Raw genomic sequence first — 27,420 nt, forward strand, 5'->3', positions numbered from 1 at the left:
TGAAGAATGCCTAAGATGATGTCAGAGAAAAGATAACTATAAGGAAGTCAAACTTTGAGGAACTGACAAACCCCTGGAAAGCATAAAACAAAACATCATTCTTCCTTCCTCTTGGGAATAGGCAGGGGAATAGGAGAGCCAGGTGTTGCGTGCATTGTCAAGGTTACTGTTTCACTTATTTTTGCTTAATTTTTGTCTTTGTCACAAGGGAGGGTTCAATTACTGAGTAGAAGAGTGCATGTATTCAGAAATTAAAATTATTTAAAAACAAAAGAGACAGCTAGGTGGTGCAATGGATAAAGAACTAGACCTATAGTCAAGAAAACTGATCTTCCTGAGTTCAAATATAGCCTTAGACACTTATTAGCTGTGTGACCCTGCACAAGTCACTTAACTCAGTTTCCTCATCTGTAAAATGAGCTGGAGAAGGAAATGGCAAACTACTATAGCATATTTGCCCAGAAAACCTGAAATGGGGTCACAAAGAGTTGGATGGATGGGATTGAAATGACTGGATGAAGACAACAAAAAAGAATCAATAAAATTTGCTTTTTAAAACAAAGCATCACTGAAAGCATGACTTGCCTTGGCTATGTGTGGTCCCTGTATATGCCCTTTTTTCTCACTAGAAAGATATGTGGTAATGTGGGACGTGTATATGAATGTGAGTGGGAGAGGGTAAGAATCTGTCATGTCTTTTATTTTGCTCCACTGTTTAATTAAATGCTTTTTGCTTAGAAAAAAAAGCATCAGGGAAGATAGATCAGGACCAGGGCTTCTCAGGCAGGCCTCCCTTACTAGGACCATGTCAGTAATGGAAGAGTGATCATGGTTGTGAAGGAGAAGGATTATGTGATTATCACAAACATCATGTGCTTTAAGATCCAGGTCCACATGGCCCCCATTGACTTCGAGAAGGTTTTTCTCCACCATTGACCCTTATACCTTGCTGAGCTCACCACTCACGCAAAGACCAAGGATCACTTAGGGCCTGAGATTCTAATGGAATTTATATGAACAGAAGGATCACAGAGTCACCGGTTTAGAGCTATATATAAAGGACATTAGAGCGCCTCTGTTTACAGGTGAGGAACTTGAGAGCTAAAGAGCTGAAGGGACCTAAGTTACAGAGCCAGTTCTCAAATGAAGTTTCTCTAAATCAAAATTCATTCTTTCATTTGAACATGCATTTATCAAGTGCCTACTATGTGCCAAGCACTGTGCTAGATGTTGGGTATACAAAGAAAGAAATTATACAGTCCCTGCCCTCAGAGAGCTTGTATTCTTTTGAAATCTAGGGCTCAAATCCAGTAGTATTTTTTTTCTGAACTACTAGGGATGCCCTAATGAGCATAGTAACTAACTTCCTCAATGAGAAGCCATTTGGCACCTGTGACCTGGAGCCAGTCATTGCAGGCTTATATCCTAAGGACTCTGAGCCCCTCAACTGTTCCTTGGACCTCATACCATCCAATCCAACCCAAAAATCACTGGCTGCTGCATAGTGACTAATGACTTGGTGGTCAGTAGCACCTGCTGAGGGTATGGAATGCACAAGTCCCTCTGAGAACCTGATACAACATCTGAACAAGTGTTTGAAATCATATTCCAAGATGTGCTTAATGTCGTGAACCAGAATGCTGTGTCAGGAATGGTGACAATTATTAGGAAAGAGAAAGAAAGAAAGAAAGAAAGAAAGAAAGAAAGAAAGAAAGAAAGAAGAAAGAAAGAAAGAAAGAAGAAAGGAAAGAAAGAAAGAAAGAAAGGAAGGAGGGAAGGAAGGAAGGAAGAAGGAAGGAAGGAAGATGGAAGGAAGGAAGATGGAAGGAAGGAAAGATGGAAGGAAGGAAGGAAGGAAGGAAGGAAGGAAGGAAGGAAGGAAGGAAGGAAGGAAGGAAAGAAGGAAGGAAGGAAGGAAAGAGAAAGAAAGAAATGGAAAGAAAGGAAGGAAGGAGAGGGGGAGGGAGGGATTGGCGTAGGGAGAGGGGGGGGGAAGGAGGGAGGAAGAAAAGAAGGAAGAAAGGAAATTCCCCCCTACCAAAAAACATAGGTTTAGGTTCAGACCTGGTTCAAACTCTAGGAGATGAGATATGTGGCCCATGGACAAATAACTTAAGTTCTCCTAGCCTTAATGTCCACCCTTGTAAATTTGGGGATAATTGTGGTGCAGCAGAAAAAATGCTAGACCTGGAATCAGAGGACAATGATTCATATACAGCTTTGTTACTTACTACCGCCTGTACAACCATGAGCAAGTCCCTTTACCATCTCTGTACCTCAGTTTTGTCACTTGTAAAAATGCAGTTATTGGACTAGATGTGCTCTTCAGCCTCTTCTAGCTCTCTGGCTATGATCCCAGGAATATGTGTGCCCTTTATTACATAGGGTTGTATCAAACCTTAAAACCACCCACTGGCCAGACTATCTTTGGTCACCAGCCATTGTCCTTGACTGCCATTGAAATGCTTCTGATTGGGAAATCTCACCCCCAGGGCTTGCTTGGGAGAAGGAGAGTAGCTGCAGAGTCATTGAGGACAGAACAAAAGAGGTCAGGTTTCAGGCTGTGACAGACACATGCCAAGGGATGTCTACTACTAGCAGGAAATCATTGAAGGTCTAAGGCCATCCAGAGAGTGAAAAAGCCAGGAGAGGAGCCTGTAACCATCTGTGAGTTTATTGGTCCCTTGGAGTCTCTTAACTACCTCTAATCTTATACCTAAATGGAAGAAGGAGGGGTAAGAAAGTCTCCTGAGGACAGTTAATTGATCAACCTGAGCCATCCCATTAGATCGCCCTTGGTCATGTGGGAGGGATGACTGAGCCAAAGTAGTTTAGGCTCCTAAGTTCTGAATGCAAGGAAAGAAATGTAATTATACCTCTCCCTAATTCATTATGCGCAAGTCAATAGCCTGCCATGTGTTTTCTGATGGTTTTAATGTAGCTCAAACAATGGTTACTTTTTCAGCATTTTAATTTCTTGCAACAAAAATCATCGATCACTTTTTGTGCCATGAAAATGGGAAATACAGATGTGAGCTGTGGAAACAAAAAAATCCTCTATTTTCTTTCAGAAAGCTTCCCAAGGAGAAATGACCTTTTGTATTTCCATAAGTTCAAAGTCAGGAACATTTAGGCCCCAATGAAAGACAGGGTGGCTTCATGAAAGAAGTATTTGAGTGATTCTGTTTGGGCCTAGAGGGAAGGAAGGAAGAAAATAAGCATTTTATTAAGAGTGTACTATGTGCCAGGTATTGAGTACTTTATAAGTATTATCTCATTTGATCTTCACAACAACCCTAGGAAACAGGTACTATTATTAACCTCATCTTAACAGTTGAGGAAGCTGAGGCAGACAGGGTCACACAGCTAGTCACTATCTGAGGCTGGATTTGAACTCAGGTCTACCTGACTCCAGGTCCGAGGCTCTGTCCCTTGTACCACCTTGCCGCTGCAGAGGCAGCAGAGCAGAATTAGACACAATGGGTAGAAAGCATGAAGAAAATTTGAAGTTGATGTCAGAAAAACCTTGCTAACATTTAGACCTGTCCCAAAGAGGACTGGGCTGCCTCTAGAGTTAATGGGTTTCCCCTTCATGTAGGTCTTCAAACCAAGATTAAATGGCCATTTGTTGGGGAGACTTAAAGTAATTATTTCTTTCAGGTATGGGTTGGACTAAATGGCCAATGAGGTTCTTTCCAACTCCCCAGTTGTGATTCCATGTGATTCTATGAGGCAGTCAATCAATGAACACTTCATAAGCACCTACTGGTGTGTCAGTCCCAGTATTGTACATTTGCTATTCCCAAGAATAACCAGAATTCTTTAGCTAAGGAGGTGTGGTGTAATGGAAAGAACATTGTACTATGATATATGGATATATATAGATATAGATATAGATATAGAGAGATATATAGATATATATAGAAATGTCCATTTTCTTTTTGATTAAATTGTCAAGTTTTATTTTTGTCATGATTGTCAAATTCAGAATACAGATAATCTAGAAAGCTAAGTTTAAACCCTGGGTTTATTTGCAAACTTATTATCTGTGTGATCTTAGACCCCTCATTCCCTCTGTATCTTGGAATACATAGTTTCTTTCAAAATTAATCTCAAATACTCCTCTCCCACATGAAACTCTTTCTGATGCACCCTAGCTTCTTAATATCTCCACACCAACACCTTGAAATTAACTTGTATGTGTTATATATGTACTTGCATGTAAACATATTGTTTCCTGTGGTAGAGTGTAAGCTCCTTGAGTAAATGGGCTCTTTAGTTTTTGTTTCTGTACACCTGGTATCTGGCACATAGTAAGTTCTCAAAATGCTTATCAAGTTATTGATTAAAATCAAATGATAACACATATGCTGTGATCTTCACATGAACATCATAAGGAAAATATTTTATAAATTCTAAAGCTCTATAAAAATGTGAGTTATCATCATAAAAAGTTACTTATTAAAGTTCCCTTGAAACCTATTTTGGGAAATATATAGACTACATCGTACTCTAGAAGGTGGTATCTGTTGAAGTTAAATATGACAGGCGGTATGAAAGCAGAGGACCACATGTGAGAGCAAGGCAGTAGGACTGTCCTGGGCCACCATGAAAGAACACTGGAATTAGCGTGAGAAGGCAAGGGTTTGAGTCCCAGCTTTGTCACTTATTGTGTGACTTCAGTTTTCACTTTTGGAAGATGAGGGAATTGGGCTAGATTTTCCCTATGGACCTTTTGGGCTGACACACCAACAGCTTTGTCAATTTCATAGAGTACAGTAATTGACTTGGGGGAGGGAAAAACTGGACTTGTGAGTGAGCACTCTTAATGAAGAAAAACCACTACCAGTGCTGACTGACACTCTTTTTGCAGATTATAGCCTTAATTCCCAGGACACAGAGAGGTTAAGTGATTTGTACAGGGTCACACTACCAGGATATGTCAGAAATGGGTCTTGAACTTCAGTCTTTCTCCCTCCAAGACCATTACTCCCTAAAGCTTTTTTAATTTTGTGTGTGTTTACCTAAGACAGTGTAACTGCAGATAATAGAGAACTACAGCTTCCTTGTGTAATCTGTTTCTCTTCTACTCTGTATATGGAAATACCCTTTTTATTTGGTTTTTGTCATGTTTGGAATAAAAATAAACAAATTATTGTCATTGGGGAAAATCAAATTAAATAAAAACAATACAGCCATTATTATAAGCCACTGCGAAGAAACTACATCCCTCAGTCGAAGGGCACTCCAGTGGACCTCATATTAGCATATATGACATAGAAAAACCTAGACTTAGATAAAAAATACATTAATAATTAGTTAATAATAAAATTCATTGATAAATATGTAGATTAATCATGAAATAATGATAAATTGATACATTGATTTGGTCTACAAAAGGAGTGTTCTCCTTGCCAAAGGATTCCTTTAAATAACAAGTTTTCCTAATGCATCTAAGACCAAACCCAACCAGGATGAAGGATCTCACCATCTGTTTGAGAGAAGGAAATTGAAGCTGCCTAACCCTTCAGTCTGTGCAAATATTCTGGGCACAGAGGCTTCAGCTTCTGAGCTCATGAAAGCAATTAGATCCCCTCGTGAGTTCTGGAAGGGGCTTAGGTCACAGCTGAGGCTTCCCCATTAAAGTCAGCTCCATTCTTGGAGCTGTCAGCACCAAGGACTAAAACCTGTTGATGGCAGAAATAAAAACCTGCCTTGTGGTCTTAAACTGTTTGATGCCAGGCTTTCTCACTATGTAGTTGTAATGTTCCAAGAAGCATGACCTGACTTATGTTAAAAACCCTTGCATTAGATAGCTATGTTATTATAATTATCACGACTCACATTTCTCTGTCCTTTAACATTTAGCCAGCAACTCCATGAGGTAAATAGTACAAGTATTATCCCCATTTGGCAGTTGAGGAAACTAGGGCCCAGAGGCTTTTAAAATGTCTTTCGAGTTTATTTGTTTTAACCAAAAAAATTAAATATTATAATTTACAAATTGTAGTAGTTATAATAATTAAATGTATAATAAAATAAATGTAAAAAATAATAAACATGTATAAATAAAAATGTATAATAAAAATAATAATAAAATGTATAATAAAACTTTATAAATATGCCCATTAAATATAAGGATCAGTCATTTCCTCATAGATCCTCCACCTCACTCCCCATGGATCTCTCCCTTATAAAAAACAACAGTTAAGCAAAAACAAACCAACAACATGATCTTGACTAACAGTGTACACAACATATCCTGCAGTGTTCTACCTCTCTACTGAGAAGTGTCTTCCATTAACTGTTCTCTGCAACCAAGCTTGTTCATTGCAATTAAGCTGAGTTCAACAGTCTTTTGGTTTGCTTTCATTCACATTATCATAATCATACTTATGTATGTCAGCCTAGTTCTGCTTTCTTCACTCTGTACCAGGTCTTCCCGCATTTCTGTGAATTCCTTCTTATTCTTCTTTCCTCATAGGATAATAATAATGAGGAGGAGGATAATTAAGATTTATATAATGCTTTAAGGTTCGCAAAGCACCCTACATACATTATCTCATGAGGAAACTGAGGCAAAGAGAGGTTAAGCGATTTGCCCAAAGCCACACAGCTAATAAGTATCTGAGGCTAGATTTGAACTGAAGTCGTCTGACTCCAAACCAAGCTCCATATCCACTGTGGGCACTCACTTTGTTCCCTATTTTTTGCTACCACAAAAGTGTTGCTATCCACTGGGAACAACGTAGGTGCCCATTGATTGAAGGATGACTGAACAAATTATAGAAATTGTGATTTATGCACATAATAGAATTCACGACCACCATGAGAAATGACTAATATGAACAATTCAGAGACATGCAAACATGAATTGATACAGAGGGGAATAAGCAGAATTAGGAAAATGATACACCTGATGTAAATGGCAAGAACAAAAACAGAAAGAAACCTAACACCGGACAGTGAATAATTATAATGAACAAGTCTGTCCCCATAGAAGAGAGGAGAAAATGTACCTCGCTCCCTTCTTTGCCAAGGTAACAAAGTATGAGTGTAGAACATTACACTTACTGTCAGCACCAATTGATGTGCTGGTTATCTTTGCTAGATTGCTGCTTTTTCCTCCTTTTCTCTTTTAAACTTTTCCTTAGGTAGGGGAAGAGGGGTGAATATATTCAGAAATGAAAGTGTTGTACAATCAAAAGATGTCAATAAAAAAATTTAAAATTGACTTTTAAAAAGAGTACTGTTATAAAGGTTAAGTTACATCCCATCTCCCAACTCTGTACATTTTCACAGTCTCTCCCCCATGCTGGAACTCTCCCTCCTCATCTCCACCCCCTGGCTTCCCTGATTGTGTTCATGTCCCAACTAAAATCCCATCTTCTACAGGAAGTCTTTCTTGATCTCTCTTCATTCTAGTGCCTTCTTTCTGTTGGTTGTGTCCTCTTTAACCTGTACATAGCTTATTTGTACATAGTTGTTTACATGCTGTCTCCTCCATTAGATTGTCAACTCCTTGAAGGTAAGAACTGTCTTTTCCCTTTGTTTGTATCCACAGCACTTAGCACAGGGCCTGGCACATAGCAGGTACTTAATGTCTATTAACTGACTAACTTTGCCAGCATCACACAGCCCATAAGAGGAAATACTAGGATTCAAAGGCTCCTGAGTCAAAGTCCACTTCTCTTTCCACACTACACTGCCATCCCTACCCATTTCTTTGGTTCTGCCATTTTTAATTGTTTTGTCCAATAAGCAAAAACTCTGCTTTGAAGATATGGGACTAACAGAATTATGATAGCATGGAAGGAAAGTTTCATTCATCTATGTGACTGAAGCACTCTGCTTTTGTTCCTAGACCAAGATTTATAACAAAATCATGCATCTTTCCACATCTAACCTGTCCATGGGAGAAATGACTGCCGGACAAATCTGTAATTTGGTTGCCATTGACACCAACCAGCTCATGTGGTTCTTCTTCTTGTGCCCAAACCTCTGGGCGATGCCTGCGCAGGTAAGAGCTGAGAGGTCATCTGACTCTGGGAGTCCCACCTGAATCTTCCCCCTTATATTCCAGAGCCTTATATTTGGCCTCTGCCTCAGCCCTGTGTGTCTCCCTTCCTCTGAAGGCTGTAGTCACCACTATCACAGACAGAATCACAATACTTAGGGCTAAAAGGACCCTTAGAGATCATTTAGTCCAACACTCTCAGTTTCCAAAAAAAGGAAATGAAGCCCATTTGGGTGAAGTGACTTGTCTAAGCTCACACAGAACTCCAATCCAAATCTCCTGATTCTAAGTCCAATGCTCTTTCTACCACTTTCCAAATCTTTTCTGTGAGTGAATACCTCTTTCCCATGTCTCACTCATGGACATACCATGATCCAGTGCCTCCCTTTCTCATTGCACAGAGATAGCAGTCTGAAAAATGCAGCTGATATTTAGAAATGATTCCTGAGCTGAGAAAGCTAAATCAAGTGCATGGCTTTGTCAAGAATAGTTTATGCCAGTCTGACCTGACTTCTCTTTTTGACAGGGTTATTAGACTGGTAAATCAGAGAATTGCTGTAGGTAGAGTTTACTTTCCTTTTAGCAAAACATTTTAGTATTAAAAGGGACTGACTCTGGTACTGTGAATGCAGAGGGAGATGAGACCCTTGACTGAAAGATCTCTGAGCAGATGCTATGTATCTGCATAGGGACAGACACTTTAGGAAAAGGGTTGGAGAGAGGCCGTAAAGAGAGGCAAATGCTTCCCTCCCCAAACTTAAGGCCAAAGTCACTAAGATGTCCTTTAGGAAAACTGCCCCACTTTGGAAGGGATCCTTCCCCCTTTTCTTTCTAGAGAACTATCCTTTATAACGAAGAATTTAAAAGAGGAAAAACTAATTCAGTAAAACTAACCAATATTTCAAAAAGTCTGACATGTAGTGTTCCATACCTACAGTCCCCCTAACCCCAAGCTCTGCATTTTCTCATCTCTTCTTTGAGGTTAAGCTCGTTCATTAAAATTGTACAACATTCAGTTTCATTTTTGTTGTTATTCATATGTACATAGTTATAATCATTGTGTTTACTATTTTCCTGGTTGTGCTTATTTTACTCTGCATGCATTCATACAAGTCTTCCCATGCTTTTCTGAGTTCTTCATATTCATTGTTACAGCACTGTATATTCCACTGTATTCATGTGCTTCGCTCTGTGTTGGGTCATATGTCTTCTCATCTCATGGCATTCTTGTGGACATGAGAAGATATGAGCTAGATAATAAGATGTATACAGCTTTGTTGACAAGCTTTGCAAGAATAGAGGATGAAGTGGAAAGGGCTGTTCCTAGCACTGTCCTTTGCCTCCATCCCCATGCTTCTAGAATTCACACCCAATGCCCAATATTTTCTTTGGTGTGGGCCATCTGGACCCTTGGAAGAGGACAGATTTTGAGAAGGAGAGGCAAAACATTGGAAGAGTGGGCACGAACCAGGAGACTAAGAATGGAGGTGGTATGAGCATCTCTTAGCTGTGGGATATAGGGATGTATATGTCTGTGTCATCACAGCAAGGATAAATGATAGTTCGTCAGCCAAATGCTCAGCTTGGTGGAAGAGACAGGCCATAGAGCAGATGCCTGCTGTTAATGACCAGTCAGGGATATGGGCATATGGCTGGTATTCCTGCTAATATCCCTGATAATTTCTGATGTGCAATCTGTTGGTCACATAATTGCTTCTCATTGTGGACAGAACCAGTGAAGCAGACCAGGGAACAGAGGCCATGGAGGAGGTGATGAGGGATTAGCAGGGTCAGCAGGGTTACCTTCCCTTTTAATGAGCTCTCCCAACCTTAGTTCATTAACTATGTGATAAAGTGATTCTTCAAAAGGCTATTAGTTAAAGCCAGAGACAGTTTTGTGATTAGTGGGAATGGAAGAAACCTCTGCTAAGCTCCCAGAGGAAACAAGTCACTTAGAATTACTATAATTTGAGGTTACTTAGTAGTGGACCTCAGCTTCCTTTTCTCTACAGGCAGCCATTAGGTCTTCTAATGGTGTCTTCTAAAGCAAGACACATGGTACAAAGGCCTAGATTTCCAACACAAAGGCTCTGTAGTCCTCTCTCTGAGCTAAAAGCTTCGGGCATTGGTGGGAATCATTTGCATTTTTCATAAATATTCATAAGCAAGTAATCATTTTCCTAAGGTCTGAGAGTAGGACAATTGTCTTTTCTGAAGTGATTCACCAGACTCATAAAAACACTAAACGTGCCAGGAAAAGAAAAATGAACAGCAACAACTCAGCTTATTGAACTGATTCTGTGAATAAATATGGGGGTGGGGAGTGCTTCAATCATTCCTGCACCCACCCTGGACATTACACAGACCCTGAAAATAAAATGATCTAGTCAGCTGAACAAATTGCCTTAAAGGCTGAAGTTTGAGTGACTTGGGGTGCCACTCTACCCCCAGAGAGAATGACTGGCAATGCCTCTCGACTTAATGCTATCTACCATGCAGTAACCAAGGTGATAGGAACGGGAATGAGGGGTATTGTTCTGTTCTGTCTGTCTGTCCTGCCCCTTACTAATTGTGTGATCCTGTCCCTCAGTTTACCCAAATGGCAACAGAACTGGTTGAAATTAACAGTAAGGCCAGCCTTTTAAAAAAATGTAAATATTTTCCAGTCCACAAATTTTATCAATCTTCCACCTGGACTGGAGGTGGTCATGTTTGATTCTTGGCCCTGAAACATCCTATCACTTAAAAGGTCAAGCTGAGAAGGGAATAATTCTGAAGGTTCAAAGATCAGAGTAGTCACCATGCCCCTCAATTTTTATGGAACATGAGAAGACCCCATATGAAGTCTTAGGGTATTTGTCGACATATCACTGGAGGATTCTGGGCTTTCTTTTCTCTGACATTCAAGTAAGCCTCTTACAGGAAGGCTTTCCTGATCTCCTTAGTTGTTACTGCTGTTTCCTTCCTCAAATTATATTATATTCATCTGTTTAAATATATCTCTTAAATAATCTTAAATAAGCTCCCTGAGGGAAAGGATCATTTTTTTGTCTCTGTATCCCCAGTGCCTATAGCAGTTATTTGCACATAGCAAGCCCTCAATCAACATTGGTTAAAGCTTTGGGGTACAAGCACTGACTCTAGAGTCAGAGGCCCTGGGTTCGAATTCCTCCTCTAATGCTTACTCCTTGTATAGACTTGGGTAAATGACTTAACTACATTGTGCTTCAACTTCTTCGTCTATAAAATGAGTGTTGGACTAAACAGCTTCAGAGGTCCCTTCCAGCTCTAGATCTAGGATCCTATTAATTGAATGTGTCTCTCCTTGATCTCTGTAGATCATTGTGGGGGTAATTCTTCTCTACTATCTCCTTGGGATCAGCGCCTTAATTGGAGCAGTGGTCATCATTGTCTTGGCTCCTATCCAGTACTTTGTGGCTACCAAGCTCTCCCAAGCCCAGAGAAGCACATTGGTGAGTGTCTTCAGGGCATGCCTTTTTCTCCCCTTCACCCATCCTTCCCCTGCCTGAGTCTCTCTCAGTCCCCAACCACCACTGATGCTCTTTCTCCACTAATTCTTTCTCCTCCTCTTTAGCTGAATCTTGGTTGAATCATATGGTAGAGAACAGAGACAAGGCTAGGATGCCCTCTGGGCATCCTATTTCTGACTCAGCCCATCCACAAGCATGCTTCATCCCAGGAACAAATCTTGTTTCACCAGAAGTTTATAGGAATATGAAGGGAAATCGTAGAGTTGCATTATAGCCCATCGCTCTCAATTAACAATAGCTAACATTTATGTAGACATTTACTAGCTTGTGACCTTGGGCAAATCACTTAATCATGTTTGCCTCAGTTCCTCATCTGTAAAATGAGCAGAAGAAGGAATGGCAAACTAGTCCTTTCCAAGAATACCCAAATGGGGTTACAAAGAGTCACACATGACAGAAATGACTAAACAATAAATATGTAGACTTTCAAGTTTCACTATATACATACATACATAATATATATACATATATTATGTGTGTATATACATATGTATGTGAGTGTATAAGATTTTATACCCTCATGACAACCTTGTGAAGTAGGTAATGTTATTGTCCCATTTTACATATGGAGGAACTAAGGCTGAGAGAGGTTAAGTGACTTGCCTAGGGTCACACAGCTAGTAAGTGGCTGAGGCTGGATGTAAACTCAGATCTTCCTGATTCCAAGTCCAGCCCTCTATCCACTGAAGCACCCAGCTGCCTCTACAGCACCTAGCTCTCCCCCATAAAACAGCCAAAATGATTCCCACAGATTCTTCAGGGAACTCTCTTGCCGCTGTAATCTTGAAGACTTCTTCTCTTCCTTGTCATCTCACAAAGGTTCCAAGTCCCAGTTAGTAAACCAGACAACTCTGAGATCCTACTGTGTGCTCCGTCTTGTGCTAGGCCTACCCAAGGGGATATAGAGAAGTGGACAACATAGTCTCTACTCTCAAGAAGCATATGGTCTAATTGGGGAAATACACACAGAGGCTCGCACACAAAGCACTTAACAATATAAAACAGCACTAAAGTCAATGTTAAAGCCTCACTTTTACCTGACCTCACATGGACACTTCAGTTTAAGGTTTCCAAAGGTTTCACAATGCCCATATGAGGTATATGCTTCATTGTTGCCCCATTTTACAAATGGTGGAACTGAGACTTCGAAGGGTTGAGCGACTCTCCTGAGGCTACGCAGCTAGCAAGTGTTAGATCAAAGACTTCTGACCCTACAACCAGTGTTCCTTCCAAAGTTCTGCCAAAATTCCTCCATAGGAAGGGCCAGCAGGATCAGTGAAAGCTAGAGTAGAAGGTAGAGGCCTCTTGGAGGAGATGGAGCCTGGTCTGGATTTTGAATGACAGTTAGGATTTGGATAGTCAAAAAGAAGAGAAGGAGGTTTTCCAAAGTAGGAAGAGCCAGGATAAGCAAAGGCAAAGAGGTCAGAGTTTAATTCAACAAAATTTTAATTAAATAGACATTTACTGAGCACTTTCCACATGTAAAGCCCTGTCCTAGGTGCTGAGGGAGATACACAAGGACCAATGAGCACAGCATCCCTGCTCTCATGGAGCTCACAGTCCTCAATAGGATATAAGCTCCTTGAGGGCAGAGACTGTTTGCCATTTGAATTTGCAGCCCCAGTGCCTGGAACAGTGCTTGGCAGATAGTAAGTACTTAATAAATGCTTGATGGTTGATCAGTAGTAAGGGAGATCAAACATATAAACAAATAAACATTGTCCTGAGTCAAGGGTGATAAAAACTGAAAAGAGAATGACCATACGTTCATTCAGAAACTAGAGAGATCCCTTCTGCCTGGAGAAATGAGGAAAAGAAGAAAAGAAGGAAGAAGAAGAGGCAGGTGATCTAAACCTTGATGGATGGGGAATATATCAGTCGGTGGAATGGGGAGGGCATGCCAGGTGGAAGGAATGGGGTAAGCAGAGGTTGGAATCAATTAACAAAAATTTGCTACATATGTGCAGACTATGCGCCAGGCTGTTGGGATATAAGTACAAAGAATGAAAAAATCTCTATCTGCAATAAGCTTATATACGAATGGTGGAGGCACCAATACTAACCATAGACAGAACAAATAAAATGAGAAAATGCAAAAAATAAAATACTAAGATACAAGATAATTTGGTGGGTGGACACTGGCAGTGGGGGAATCTGGAATAGTTTATGTAGAAAGACAATCTTAAGGAGCTGAGTCTTGAAGGAAAATGACATATATGAAAGGAATGAGGCTGGAAAGGTTGGTTTGGACCCAAATATGGAGGACTCCATTCTGAAGGCAGCAGGGAACAAACCTTTAAAGGTTGTTGAGCAAGGGAGCTCATGACCAGAGCTTCAACTTGGTAGTAAGGTCCAATTGGGGAGAGAGGCAGTTGAAGAGAAGGGGATGAAGACAAGGTACAGAGGAGTCCAATTAGGAGGCTCTTGTGTGGGAAGGGAGCATTGGCAGCAAAGGGCTGACTCTAATATGTGTGCCACTAGACTCATTTCTAGTCCATGTGAAGCAGGAAAATTGGAGCAAGCTGTTGTTTATGATTTCCTGTGTGAGTGGACTCTAGGAACCAGAACCTCTGAACTGCAGCACCCACAGAACCCCTGAATTGAGGTTTTGGTCCTGCCACTGATTTACCCCTTGACTTTGAGCAAGTCAACAGACCTCACTGGCCTCAGTTTCCTCATCTGTTGACAAGAATTTAATTCCCACTCTTCTTTTTTTGAGAATCAAATGAAATGATTATGTGTGGAAAATTAAAGCACCATCTTGTTGTGAGACCCCAAATGTAAAAGTGGATGTAATACAATCTATACCAAATTGCTTGCCTTCTTGGGGAGGGGAGAGGGAGGGACAGAGGGAGGGAGAGGGAGAAAAATTTGGAACTCAAAAATCTTATAAAAATGAATGTTCAAAATTGTCTTTACATATAATTGAAAAAATAAAATACTATTTTTTAAAAAGTTAATGTAATTAGGACCCCATGGCTATGGAAACTCTGTGATGCCCAAGGGACTACATGTCCACTTCAGGGAAAAGGGAAGGGAGTAAGCATTTATATAGTACCTATCAAGTTCCAGGCACTGTGCTAAGCACTTTTTACAAACATTATTTCATTTGATCACTCAATCAATTAATCAAAGCATTTATTAAGTGCTTACTATGTACCAAGCATAGTTCTAAGCCAAGGGTGGGGAATCTTCTGCCTCAAGGCCACATGTGGCCTTCTAGGTCCTCAGATGCAGCCTTTTGACTGAGTCCAAGTTTTACAGAACAAATTCTTTTATTGGTGGGATTTGTTCTGTGAAGTTTGGACTCAATCAAAGCGCCACATCTGAGGATCTAGAGGGCCACATGTGGCCTTAAGGCTGCAGGTTCCCTACCCCTGTTCTAAGCGCTAGAACTACATAGAAAGCCAAAAACAGTACCTGCCCTCAAGGAGCTTGCATTCTACTGGAGGAGAAGGTATGTATATAAATAGGCATGTAAGATTCATATGGAGTAGATGGAAGGCATCCATAGAGGGGAAAGCCCTGGATAGGGCAGGAAGGAGGACCAGGAAAGGTTTCCTGCAGAAGGTAGCATTTTATCTGAGTCTTGAAGGAAGCCAGGAAATCTAAGGCATGGAAGTGATCAAGGAGAGCATTCCAGGCATCAGGGACAGGCAGCCATGGTAAGATAGGCATGGACATAGGAGATGGAGCATGGCTCAAGGAATGGCAAGTAGGCTAGTATGGCTTGAATAAGGAAATTCTCAGAGGGGAGTTATTTGTAAGAACCCTAGAAAGGTGGGAAGGTCTTCAAATGCCAAACAGAGGAATTTTTATTTTATTTGATCCCAGAGGTAATAGAGAGCCACTGAAGATTAATGAGTGGCAGGGGCAGGGAAGGTAGAGATGACATGGTCAGACTAGCTCCCACCTAACTCCATATGAATCTGGCAGGAATATTCCAATGAGAGGCTGAAAAAGACAAATGAAATGCTCCGGGGGATCAAACTTCTCAAACTCTATGCCTGGGAGAACATCTTCCGTGCTCAGGTGGAGATGACTCGGAGGAAGGAGATGACCAGCCTCAAGGCCTTCGCCATCTACACCTCCATCTCTAGTAAGTCACAGAATCACAGGACTTCAGAGTCAGGAACTCAACAGCCAACTAGTCCAACCCATCCCTGAAAAATCATCTCTTCTAGGACATAGCACTGATGATCATAGCTAGCATTTATGTAGCACTTTACAGGTATCCCATTGGATTGTCACAACTACCCTGGGAAGTGGGTGCCATTATGACCCCCATTTTGCAGTTGAGACAACTGAGGCAGGAAGAGGTTAAATGACTTGCCCAGGGTCACACAGCTAATATGTCTGAGGCAAGATTTGAACACAAGCCTTCTTGACTCCAGATCTAGTCTTCTGTGCTGCCTACCTGTCATGATTCCTGTGATATATTGCAGACTATATTCCTATATATCCATCATTGTCCCCACTTCCTCTGACGGGGAAACTGAGACTTTAGAAATGGAAAAGAAATTCAGTCTCTCATCATCATCACCACTACTCTATTCCAGCCAACCTGAGAGAAGTTGCCCTCCCCCTGAGTAAAACCACTTCCTGGATCACTCTGAAGTGGAGAAGAATTTCCACCTAGTAGGTGCTTAATAAATGTTCCTTTGGGGAATGAAAAGTAGATTCCTTGTGAGGGTAAGAAGGGGAGATGGGTCCTTGGGTCAGGCTTGGAACAAATGCAAAGACATGCCTCAGGGAGGCAGCTTGGTCAGTCAGCCAACTAGCATGTATTCAGTGCCTTCTATGTGCCAGGCAGCACTAGGGACACAAAAAAAGCCAAATAATGAACAAATGAATGAATGAATAAAATAAAATAAAATAAACACCCCATCCCCTGCCCTCAAGGAGATGATAGTCTAATGGCACAATGTAATGAGTCTGGAGTCAGAGGACTTGATTTGAAATCCTGCCTTTGATAGTTACTAGCAGTGTGACCTTGGACCTCATCTGTAAAATGAAGGGACTGGACCAAATAGACTCAGAGGTCTCTGCTGACCCCAGATTTATGACCCTAGGACCTAAATTGCAGAACAACTGTTGTTCTCTATTGTTAGGGAGAGTTTAGTTTTGGGGAGCTTCCTCCCTGATGAGATCCTAGTTCTAGGTCTATTGTATAGAGTAGGGAAGATTGGCGTAAAGGGGAGAACATTGAACCTGGGTTCAAATGACCTAGGTGGCCTTGGGCAAATCACATGACCTCTCTGGACCCAAAGTTCCTCATATATAAAACAAGGAGGTTGAACCAGCTGAAATCAAAACATCTCTTCCAATTCAAAATCCTGTGGAAACCTTCTGGGGAGGAGGGAGATTCTGGCAAGTTAGATGACTGTTCTAACTCAATCTCTCAGAAACATGGTGAGGAGCAGGGGGTCAGCAAACCAGTCACCAGTGCTTGTGGAGGGGGCTCTGAGAGAAACTCTGGGGAGTGGGAAAAGTTAGGTTTGGGGTGGGGTGGGAACAGAGCCCTTCATTCAGTGAGGTGTGAATAACCAGGACTCTGGGTAGAGGGCAGTGGGGGAGGGTTCAGGTAGGTATGGGAGGGAGGAGGGAGGGACATCACCTGGATCTCTGAACACCTGGGAAGGGAACCTGCCTTGGCTTCTGAGGCAGCTAATGAGGCCCATCAGATCAATCTAGTGATGTGGGAGATGGAGGGAAGAGAAGGAAGGAAGGCTTTAAAAATAAAATGTTATTTGTTCAGTATATTTGCTCTGGCCCACGTGTTTCTGTTTTACCACATTGAAAAGGTAGTGGGAGTGAATAGGGAGGGAGGGAGATACCTTCTGGGTGCTGGCGTCTACCTCTAATGACTGCTTTTCTCTTTGGGCGCTCCCACACCTCATGTAGCCAGGTGTCCAGACACAGTTCATTAGGCTTGAATTTAATGGGGCATCTTTCACCCCCTCCCGCTAGGGTGAGCTGGAGGGTTCTGGAGCCATGAGTTTTGGAGAAATATTTCCTGATGGAGCTTACCTGGGCACGCCCTTGGTTGCCAGTCTGCCCGCACCCCAGATTGCGTGGGGCAGCTGAGCCCTGTCTTGGATGCTAGAGAGGAAACAGGATGGGCTCAGGGACAGACTTGCTAGGCATGAATACCCAGAAGAAGTAGTGCCAGCTGGTAGGAAACTGTGGAATCCTCAATCAATTAATCAGTCAGTCAATGGGACCCACAATGTATCCAGCCCTATACAAAGAGCTACAGTGGAAATAAGACAACTATGAGACATGGTCCCTGCCCTTAAGGACCCCACATTCTCCTGGGGAGACAAGATTAATGCACATGAATCAATTAGAAAACTATTCAGTCCAGACTATGAAAATCATAGAGGCTTCAGGGGTGGGGAAACTGTAGCCACAGGGCCACATGTGGCCCTCTAAGTCCTCAAGTGTGGACCTTTGACTGAATCCAAACTTCATTTCCCAGTAGGGGAAAGGACATTATGAGGCCAAGAAAGGTAGCCAAGGAACACTTCCTGGGGAAGGTAAGAGCTTAGTTGGGCTTTGAAGAATGAATAAGGTTTAGATGGTGGCAGCTGCAGACACCTTGCCTTTCCCATTAGCCACCTCTCCCTCACCATTAGAAGTCAGTTTGATCCAGTTCCCCCTTGACAGCTCCCTACTCAGCATCCTGAACACTCTGCCTCTGTCTCTGAGGCTATAGTGTGATGATATGCCCACAATGCACTGGGCTGTCTCTAGCCCTGATGATTCAGCATCTGAATATTCTAATATTTTGTTATAAAACATTTGCTCTCTTGTGTGACTTCAGGCCTGGCTTCCTTAGCCTCATAGAATCATTATCTATGGATGAAAGGGACCTCGGAGGCCATCTAGTCCAACCCTGTCATGAGGAAACTGAGGCCCATGAAGGTTAAAGTGATTTGTCCAAGGTCACAAATGTAGTAAACATCAGGGGAGATTTGAACCCAGGTCTTCCAACTCCAAAGCCATGCTTTGGACTCCAACTCTTTCACATGCTTAATTCAATTGAGCAGACCCTCACTGAGTACTTATTACATGTCCCACCCAAGTGTTGGCCATTGTGGAGAATATCTAAGTGAATAAAACACCCTCTCTGTCTTTGAGGAGCTCATGGTATAATAGAAGAGGTAGGACAGAGATTACTCACACAGTTTGCTTTTCTCTTCCTGCTAAATGGAACTAGAAGAAATCTCAGCTGTGCTTACAGAGTACAATATAAATTGATGTTATTCTCCTTCAGCGGGGCCCTCACTCAAGCAAGGCAACCCTTTTATTCCTCCCTGATTGATTCCCGGTGTCACTCCCCACAGAAGCTATTCCAAACCTTCTCTTAATAATAGCTAGCATTTATTTATGTAGCACTTTTGGGTTGCAAAGTGCTTTATAAATATTTCATTTTATCTTCACAACAACCCTGAGAGGTAGGTGCTGTTATAATCCCCATTTTACAGAAGAGGAAACTGAGACAGGCAGTGATTATATGACTTATCCAGGATCACATAGCTAGCAAGTGTCTGAGGCTGGTCTTCCTGACTTCAAGTCCAGTAATCTATCTGATCTTAGAGTCCAGAAGACCAACATCCAAGGGGAGGGGCTCTCCCTGTTCACAACATGAATGAGAATGAGTATCAGAGGATCATGGGATCATAGTTCAGTACACCTTTGGAGAATGGGGCTGATCATACCCTGTGAAATAAGGAAGCGTGGGAAGGTGACTGCCATTCAATCCTGGGGATTCAGCTATTCTTTTCTTAAGTATTGAAACTGAACCTCTCCCACTCATCATCCCTGGAGTCCCTCAGAGCTGCCTTTGGCAGCTGGTGTCCTGGCACTCCTGCCCCAGGGGAGGGACGATGGGGTGACCTCAGTGCCCCAGCTCAGCTCCAGTTTCCAATTCTTTGATATCCTCCTTCATTGTGCCAGTCCACTGCAGGGCCACAATGAGTAGATTGGGTGTCCTGTCACTGACTCCCTGTCCCAGACCAGAGTGTGAAAAGGGCAGTGGGTCTGGAGGAGGAGGAGCTGGTGAGGGGTGTTGGTGCAGCCATAAATTCATTTAGTAAGTAACCCAAGAAGTCCCTGAGGCTCCCCTGGAGCCAGCGTCAGATTCAGTGGTCATGTCTGTTTTTTGTGGATTTTCATAGATAATGAGACCTGGAACTCCTGCATCAGGCCAATCTGTCGGCTTCAGTGCCATGCAAAAGACAGCCTTCCTGGTGCAGGTGTAAATTCCAGTTAGGCCAAGGCTGGTACACCTCCAATATCCTGTCCTTGCCTCCCCCTGCAGGGGAGCTGGCATCAAGCAGAAGATACATTCGGGCTGCTGGGTAAAACATTTATTGCCTCTGGAATCCTATATGTGCCTAGATTAATGCAGCAGCTTTCAGATGACTGCAGGTGTTGCCTAATCCCAGCAGCATCAGTCAAACAGGAAGAAAGGAAAAGAGGGCCCAGTGTTAACAGTTTGGGGTGCTAACAAAAACACTGACCTTGGAGTTGGGGCATTTGGGTTTGTCTCAGCTCTGCTAGCACCCTGACACTGGGCCACTCACTCCTGTATCTGAGCCTGTTTTCCCTTCTGTAAAATGAAAGGGTTGGACTAGAACAAACTATTTTGTGTCATGGACTTCTTTGGCAATCCAGTAAAGCCAATAGACCCCTTTCTAGCATAATGTCTTTTTAAATTTTATTTTTAATTTATGTAATAAAACAAGCATTTCTATAACATAATATAAGATAAATGTATAAAATAAAAACAGGAAACCAAAGGCTGGTGAAAATAAGATGCAACAAGAAAGCTATCTGCAACATCTTCGCCTAAGAGCTCCAGCTCTGTGTCAGAGGACCTGGGTCCCAAATCCCAGCTTTGATGTTTCCTGCCTGTGTGACTGTTTACAAGTTCCTTAACCTCCCAGGGCCTCAGTTTCCTCTCCTGTCAAATGAAGCAGTTGGACTTAGATGGCTCTGGCTAATAACTGTGATGCTAGATAGTCCTCTAGGAAGCTACAAGGAATAAGGTTAATGTCTCCTCTCAATGATGGCTCTTCAGATGCCTGGGGTGAGCTTTCACATTCCTCCACAAGTCTTCTCCTCTCCAGGTTAAGCATCTCTAGTTCCTTCAACTGATCTTTGACTGACATGATTTCAAGAGGCCTCCTACTTTCAACAAACATTTATTGAGCACCTACTGTGTACAAGTTGCTGTGGTAAGCACAGTGGAATCTTGGAAAAAGTCTTGAGGTACCCCCTCTGACTGGAAGTTTCCCAAGGCTAGGTGCCCACTCTGCCCTCCCTCTAGTGACTCCCCCAAGGAAGGGGCTACAGCAGATTGGAGCTTCTTAAGGGTAGGCACCATGTCAGAGGATCATTGGAGTCCATCTAGTCCAACTCCCTCCCCCCCTCCATTTTCCAGATGAGGAAACTGAGTTTCGGGGTGTTTAAATGAGTTGCCCAAAGTAGTTAAGAATCAGAGGTGAGATTTGAACCCAGTTTCCCTGACTTCCAAGCCAGTACTGTTTTCCATCATACCGTACTGTCTTCCCTGTTAGACTAGAAGCTTTCTGAGAATGGTCAGCCATCCTCCTCCAAACTTTTTGAGAAGAAATCTTTGAGTGGCTCCTTGAGAATGGTGCTCGCCATCTTATCCTTTCCCTCCAGAATGCTGGAGAAAAGTCCTACTGCCTCATTGTATCAGATTTAAAAACTCATTGGAGATTATCCAAATGCACATGCCTGGCCCCAGCCTTGAGCAGCTTTCCTCATTGGGGAAAGAAGTGGTTATTTGAGAGGAGACAATCCAGCAACTAGGAGGATGCTGTATGCCTAATTAGGAGAGTCAAGGTCAGGAAGGAGGTGAGGAGAGGTGGAGGGAAGAAGCATCTGGAGGTCATTATTGATCATGCTGGCTTCCTTGCCAGGTCAGCTATCTCTCAAAATGAGCACCTGAGAAATCGAGCTCAACTTTCCTGCCATACTAGGCATACTAACGTCCTAGCATCAAGGACTAGTACTGAAGTGATGTGAGGGAGGTCTATGGAGGCAGCAGTCACCCCCTGCATCCAACAAGAGAGTCAACATTCACTTACCCCACCCAACCTCCAACTAAGGATTATTATTTCCATCCTAAAAATTTCCTAGAGCACTTGGTCTATATTTCTCCTCCATCTCCCACTCCTAACACGTAAGCTTCTCTATGTCTCTCTGTCTCTGTGTCTGAATCTGTTTCTCTGTCTCTGTCTTTCTTTGCTTCTTCCCACCCCTCCCACCTCCCTTTGCCTTTAAAGGTTGTTTGTTTTAATAGGATACATTTTAATTAGCATTACCAAGCATTTTTCTCCTTCTGACCACCTGACCCTACAGAAAGAGAGAAAGAAAAAAGGAAGGAAGGAAGGAAGGAAGGAAGGAAGGAAGGAAGGAAGGAAGGAAGGAAGGAAGGAAGGAAGGAGGGAAGGAAGGATTCTCACATTGGCCAAAACTGTGTCTCATCCTGCATATTTATTCCTCTTCTCTGTCAGGAAGAGGGAGTCAGCGAATAAGCATTTATATAGCACCTACAATGTTCTAAGCACTTTGCTAAATGCTTTACAAATCTTATTTCATTTGATCCTCACAACAACCCTGAGAGGTAGGTAGTGTTATTATCCCCATTTTACAGTTGAGGAAACTGAGGCAAATAGAGGTTAAGCGACTTGCCCAAATTCACACAGCTAGTGTTTGAGGCCAGACTTGAACTCAAGTGTTTCTGACTCTAGGCCCAGCACTCTAACCACTGCACCATCCAGCTGCCTCATAGCTAATGGGCAATATTTTTCATCATTGTCCTCTGAAATCATAGTGAAGAACTCTTGCTATATACTAGAAGAAGAAGGACAATGTCCTAAGGGAACCAGATGATGCCTAAACTCTGAGTCATTCTCCCCCCACCAATAAACACACACACACACACACACACACACACACACACACACACACACACTCCCATCCTCCTCCCTCTTCTTTGGCTCACTATCCTCTTTTGGATGATATGGTAACCCTACTAACGAAGCCCAAACAAGGCAGACCCAGAATAGAAATGGCATCTTCTAAGTGAAAGCCAGAATCCAGAATCCAGGCTTGTCTACCTGGGTTTTCATGTCTAAATACTAATCATTGCCGTTCTCCTACATATTCTATCCCTCATTTTGCTTTTTTTTTTTTTTTGAAATTTGTCAATACTTTATTAGTCTAATACTTTTCAGCTTTCCTAAAGGACAGAACACAATACAAACCCCAAATAAAAATTTGACCCTTATACCTCATTTTTCCTAAGGATTATCATAAGGAAAGTGCCTTGTAAACCTTAAACCACTTTGTAAATATAACTGTTATTATAATTACTGCTGTTACTATCATTATTACTCCAGTCTTGCTCCAGTTGTCTCTTCTGATATCTTGGGTCCTTGAAGGTTTCATCAGTGAAGCACCAGTTCGAACGAGTCCTTTCTAACTGAAAAAGCTTTGAGTATAGTCCAATGCTAACCTATATGTCTATTGTCCAAGAAAATTTAGCCAAGTTTGGAGACGTTTATTGCCAAGTTGGTCTCATGGCAATGAATTTTGTGGCCACTGAAAGTCAACTGTAAGACCATGAAATCTTAGCAGTATTGTGATGGCAGCACACCCCTCCCCATTCACACAAACAAGGGGTTCTTAACCTTTTTTGTGTTCTGGTCCTCTCTGGCAGTCTAGTGAAGCCCCAGACCCCTTCTCAGCGTAACATTTTTAAATATATAAAATAAAATACATATGATTACAAAAAAAAGCAATTATATTGAAATACAGTTATCAAAATATTTAAAAAAAAAACAAGTTCATGGATCCCTGGCAAGGACCCCCGTCACAAATGAAATCCTAGTATAAATGGCATTATGGATAGAGATTGGATTCAGAAATTGAATTGGATTGAATTATGGCTTGGAATTGGATTATGAATATGGATTTGGGAAGACAGACGTTCATATCCTTCCTCAGATGCTTAAAAGCTATATGATCCTGGACACGTCATTTCACCTCTCTCAGACTCAGTTTCCCCATCTGTTAAATGTAAAAAGTAATAGATCCTATCTCACAGGGTTGTTGTGAGGATAAAATGAGGTAATATTTTTAAGGCACTTTGCAAACCTTAAAGTAATACATGAATGTTGGTAATTATTGTTGTGCTATGTCTTACTAAATAGACATTTTGCTTTTATATCACAATCATTTCTATAGATCTTTCACTGCTAGGAATTGAATCTTGACTTGTAACAATAAAAAAACAGTTAAAACCAAAGCAATTAATATAGTAACTATTTGACAAAATATGCAACATTCTATCCCCTTAGTCCTACACCCCTCTACAGAGAAACGGAAATTATGTTTCACTCTCTGTTCTCCAAGTAGTATTAGTAGCAGAAAGTCCCTGGGTTCAAATCCTATTTCAGGTACTTACTAGTTGTGTGATTATGGTTGAGTCATTCTCTTAGAGCCTCAATTTTGCCATCTGTAAAATGGTGATAATTATCCTTACACTCACAGGGTTTTGTGAAAAAAACACTTTATAAAACCTTTAAGCACTCTAAAAACAGGAATTACCATCATGATTTTAGTATAAATATTCAGCTATTCTAAATAACTGTGTTTGCTTTGTCCACAGTTTTTATGAACACAGCAATCCCTATCGCAGCCGTCCTGATTGTAAGTATGTGTTTCTTTCTTCTTAGAGAAGAAGTTATAAGAGTTAGAAGGAGGGGAGAGAAGAGGGGGCAGGGGAAGGGAGTTGAAAGGGGACCAATTGTTTGGAGTTTCCCTATGGTAACAGTTAGCTGGCTGAAGGGCAGTGGGTGGGGAGGGGGGGGCCCCCGGCGACAGTTGGTTCTGAAAGTGACCTTGACACAAAATGCGGGTCAAGATGAACACTTCCTTTATTTGCTCATCTCAAGTGACTGCCCACCCACCTGCTGAAAGGATTGGGGTGGGAAAAAGAACCAAGACAGGTTAACAGAAATACATTAAGTACGTGCTAAGAGCCATGTGTGCAAAATGCTGGGGATACAAAAAAAAAATCTTTCCCTGCCCTCAAGGAGCTTACAGTCTAATGGGGGAGACAACAGGCAAAACTATGTACAAACATAGAGACTGAGGAAAAAATGGAAAGAATCTCAGAAGGAAGGCACTCATATTAGGGGGAATCAAGAAAAGCTCCTGGCAGAAGGTACCGTTTGAGCTGAGTCTTGGAGGAATCGAGGAGATGGAGATAAGGGGGGAAAACATTCCAGGTGTGGAGGACAGCCAGGGAAAATAAAGAGAGATGGTGGTAGATGGAGTATCTTGTTCAAAGAACAGCAAGAACACCAGTGTCGCTGAATTGCCAAGTATATAGAGAGGATTTAAGGCAAAAGAGAAAAGTCAAACATTGAAAACACACCCAGAACCACCCCCCAAAAGAGCCCCCACCTTTACCTGGCCTGAATTTTTAGCCCAGGCCTCAGCAGCTCTGCCCCAGCTATGGTTTTTAAAGAGCACAGTCCTCAAGTTCACTCCTTATCAATCATGCCTGGGAATTCACTTTCTGGAATCTGCTTTGTCTGGGCCCTGCACAGGCTGAATGCAATTTGTCCTGGTAATAGATGCCTTTAGACCCAGCAAGGCAACCAAGGGCTAGAGGGGAAAGGAGGCTGTTTCATAATCACCGTGTTCCTATTTCCCATCTGACCACACAGAGCACATAAGTTACTGCCCGAAGGAACAGAGTAATGGTTATCTAATTCACCAGTTTCCTCCTGATGTTATTCCCCTCAACAAAAGGGAAGAAAGAAGGAAGGGGGTAGTGAAGGAAAGAAATACAGGGCATTAACTCTTTTACTCCCTGGGGGCACCTTTTTATTGGTATCTTTTGTTCTTAAATCACCTGCATTCCCAAATACACACACACACACACACACACACACACACACACGTGTATGTGTGTGTGTGTGTGTGCGCATATGTGTGTTTGTGTATCCCCTGCTCTCCTCTACCCTAAGACCCATCCCTTATAACAAAGAATAAAAAAGATGGAAAAAAGCAGGTCAGCTGCACTAATCAATACCCTAACTGTAAGGGTTCCACATTCATGGTCTAGACCAGGAGTTCTTAACCTTTTTTGGTGCCATGGACCCCACTGAAAGTCTGGTAGAGCCAATAGACCCCTTCTCAGAAGAGTGTTTTTAAATGCATAAAACACATAGAATTACAAAGGAATCCAGTTAAATTAAAATAAAGTTGTGATTTTTTTTCCCCATCCAAGTTCACAGACCCCTCTGAAATCTGTCTGTAAGGTTCATTGACCCCAGATTAAGAGCCCTTGGTCTAGGTAGGGCTTCTTAACCTATTTCCACTCATCACCCTTCTTTAGATTTTGGCAGCGTTAGTTGGCATTGTGTGGGCTGAGGGCATGAGCAGTGCAAAGTGTGCATGCTTTCTGTTCAAAACCAAGGCAGCAGTGAAGTTGCATAATGCAACACAGACAAGTGCTGCCAGAAACACCTCGGATATATTACACATTAGATTTTTAATTAACGTTTGGTTGTTGCAGATTCAAAAACCTTTTACTGTCGCCAAATTTTTCACAATCCCATATGGGATCTCGACCCACAGTTTAAAAATCACTGGAGAATCTAATAAGGAGTCAAAAGAGCAAAGGCCCTAAAGTCAGAGTACTTGGAGTCCAATCCCAGCTCTGATGCTTAAAACCATGTGACCTTGGTCAAGTGAAGACACTGCCCTGGGCCTCAGTTTCCTCATCTGTAAACTGAGAGGATGGACTGGAAGTGTCAAACATGTTGTGTCCTGCAACACTCCCAAGAGAGGCCAGAACCAGATTAACATGTAATTGGGAAACACTTAACAAAATAAATAAAAGCACCATAGAACAAAGATTAGGAGGCAACTCCTAATTAGGTGACTCAGTGGATAGAGTCCTGGGCTTATAATCAGGTAGACTTCAGTTCAAATCTGGCCTCAGACACTGACTAGCTGTGTGACCCTGAACAAGTCACCTAACCTCTGTTTATCTCTGGAGAAGGAAATGGCAAACCACTCTAGTATCTTTGCCAAGAAAATCCCATGGACAGAATTGGCATGACATGTCCACATGGTCACAAAGAGTTGGACATGACAGAACAAGAATGCAGGCAATGTTAGTATGTTTTCTAAGTCAATATGCTGCCTTCTGAGAGAATATGGATGGTTTAATGCCACCCATTCCTATTTGAGTTCAACACCATTGGACTAACTGACCCTTGAATTATCTTCCAGTTATAAATCCATGGTTGGGTGATCCTGAAGAGGGTCCCTCAGGCTCTAAAAGCTCCTACTTCTCCTCAGATCTTACTCTTTCTCACCAGCCCTCTTCTCTTTGGGCCCAGGCCTCCAACTTCTACTGCGCCTGCCCTGATCCTACTTCCCAGATATCGTTTCTCTGTTCCCCAGACATTCGTGAGCCATGTCAGCTTCTTCAAAGGAGCCAACTTCTCCCCATCGGTGGCTTTTGCATCTCTCTCCCTCTTCCACATCCTGGTCACACCTCTATTCCTGCTGTCCAGCGTGGTCCGGTCAACAGTCAAAGCTCTGGTCAGGTAAGGGGAAACACCCATCTTACCCTCCTCCCTAGTCCCCTCTGCCATATAGTGAGACAGAAAGCCCTGTCCCTTTTCTAGAAGCCTGCCCTTGGGGTCTGGGTAGACACACCTAGGCTCACCTGAATGGGGGATGTAGCCTCACTGACTGATGACATCAGAGCAGCTAGCCTCTCTT

At 42.2% G+C, this 27,420-nt stretch overlaps 1 protein-coding gene across 1 annotated transcript in view; it reads left to right on the plus strand.

Moving 5' to 3' along the window:
- Nucleotides 1-27,420, plus strand: part of ABCC8 (ATP binding cassette subfamily C member 8) — a 139,349-nt gene that overhangs the window by 46,245 nt on the left and 65,684 nt on the right. The window contains exons 8-12 of the mRNA XM_036763754.1: nucleotides 7,865-8,020; nucleotides 11,356-11,490; nucleotides 15,505-15,667; nucleotides 24,281-24,321; nucleotides 27,097-27,242. Of these exons, the coding sequence (XP_036619649.1) occupies nucleotides 7,865-8,020; nucleotides 11,356-11,490; nucleotides 15,505-15,667; nucleotides 24,281-24,321; nucleotides 27,097-27,242 (641 nt within the window). The remainder of the gene's footprint in view (nucleotides 1-7,864; nucleotides 8,021-11,355; nucleotides 11,491-15,504; nucleotides 15,668-24,280; nucleotides 24,322-27,096; nucleotides 27,243-27,420) is intronic.

This window comes from Trichosurus vulpecula, chromosome 6 (genome assembly GCF_011100635.1).
Source record: "Trichosurus vulpecula isolate mTriVul1 chromosome 6, mTriVul1.pri, whole genome shotgun sequence".
NCBI lineage: Eukaryota > Metazoa > Chordata > Mammalia > Diprotodontia > Phalangeridae > Trichosurus > Trichosurus vulpecula.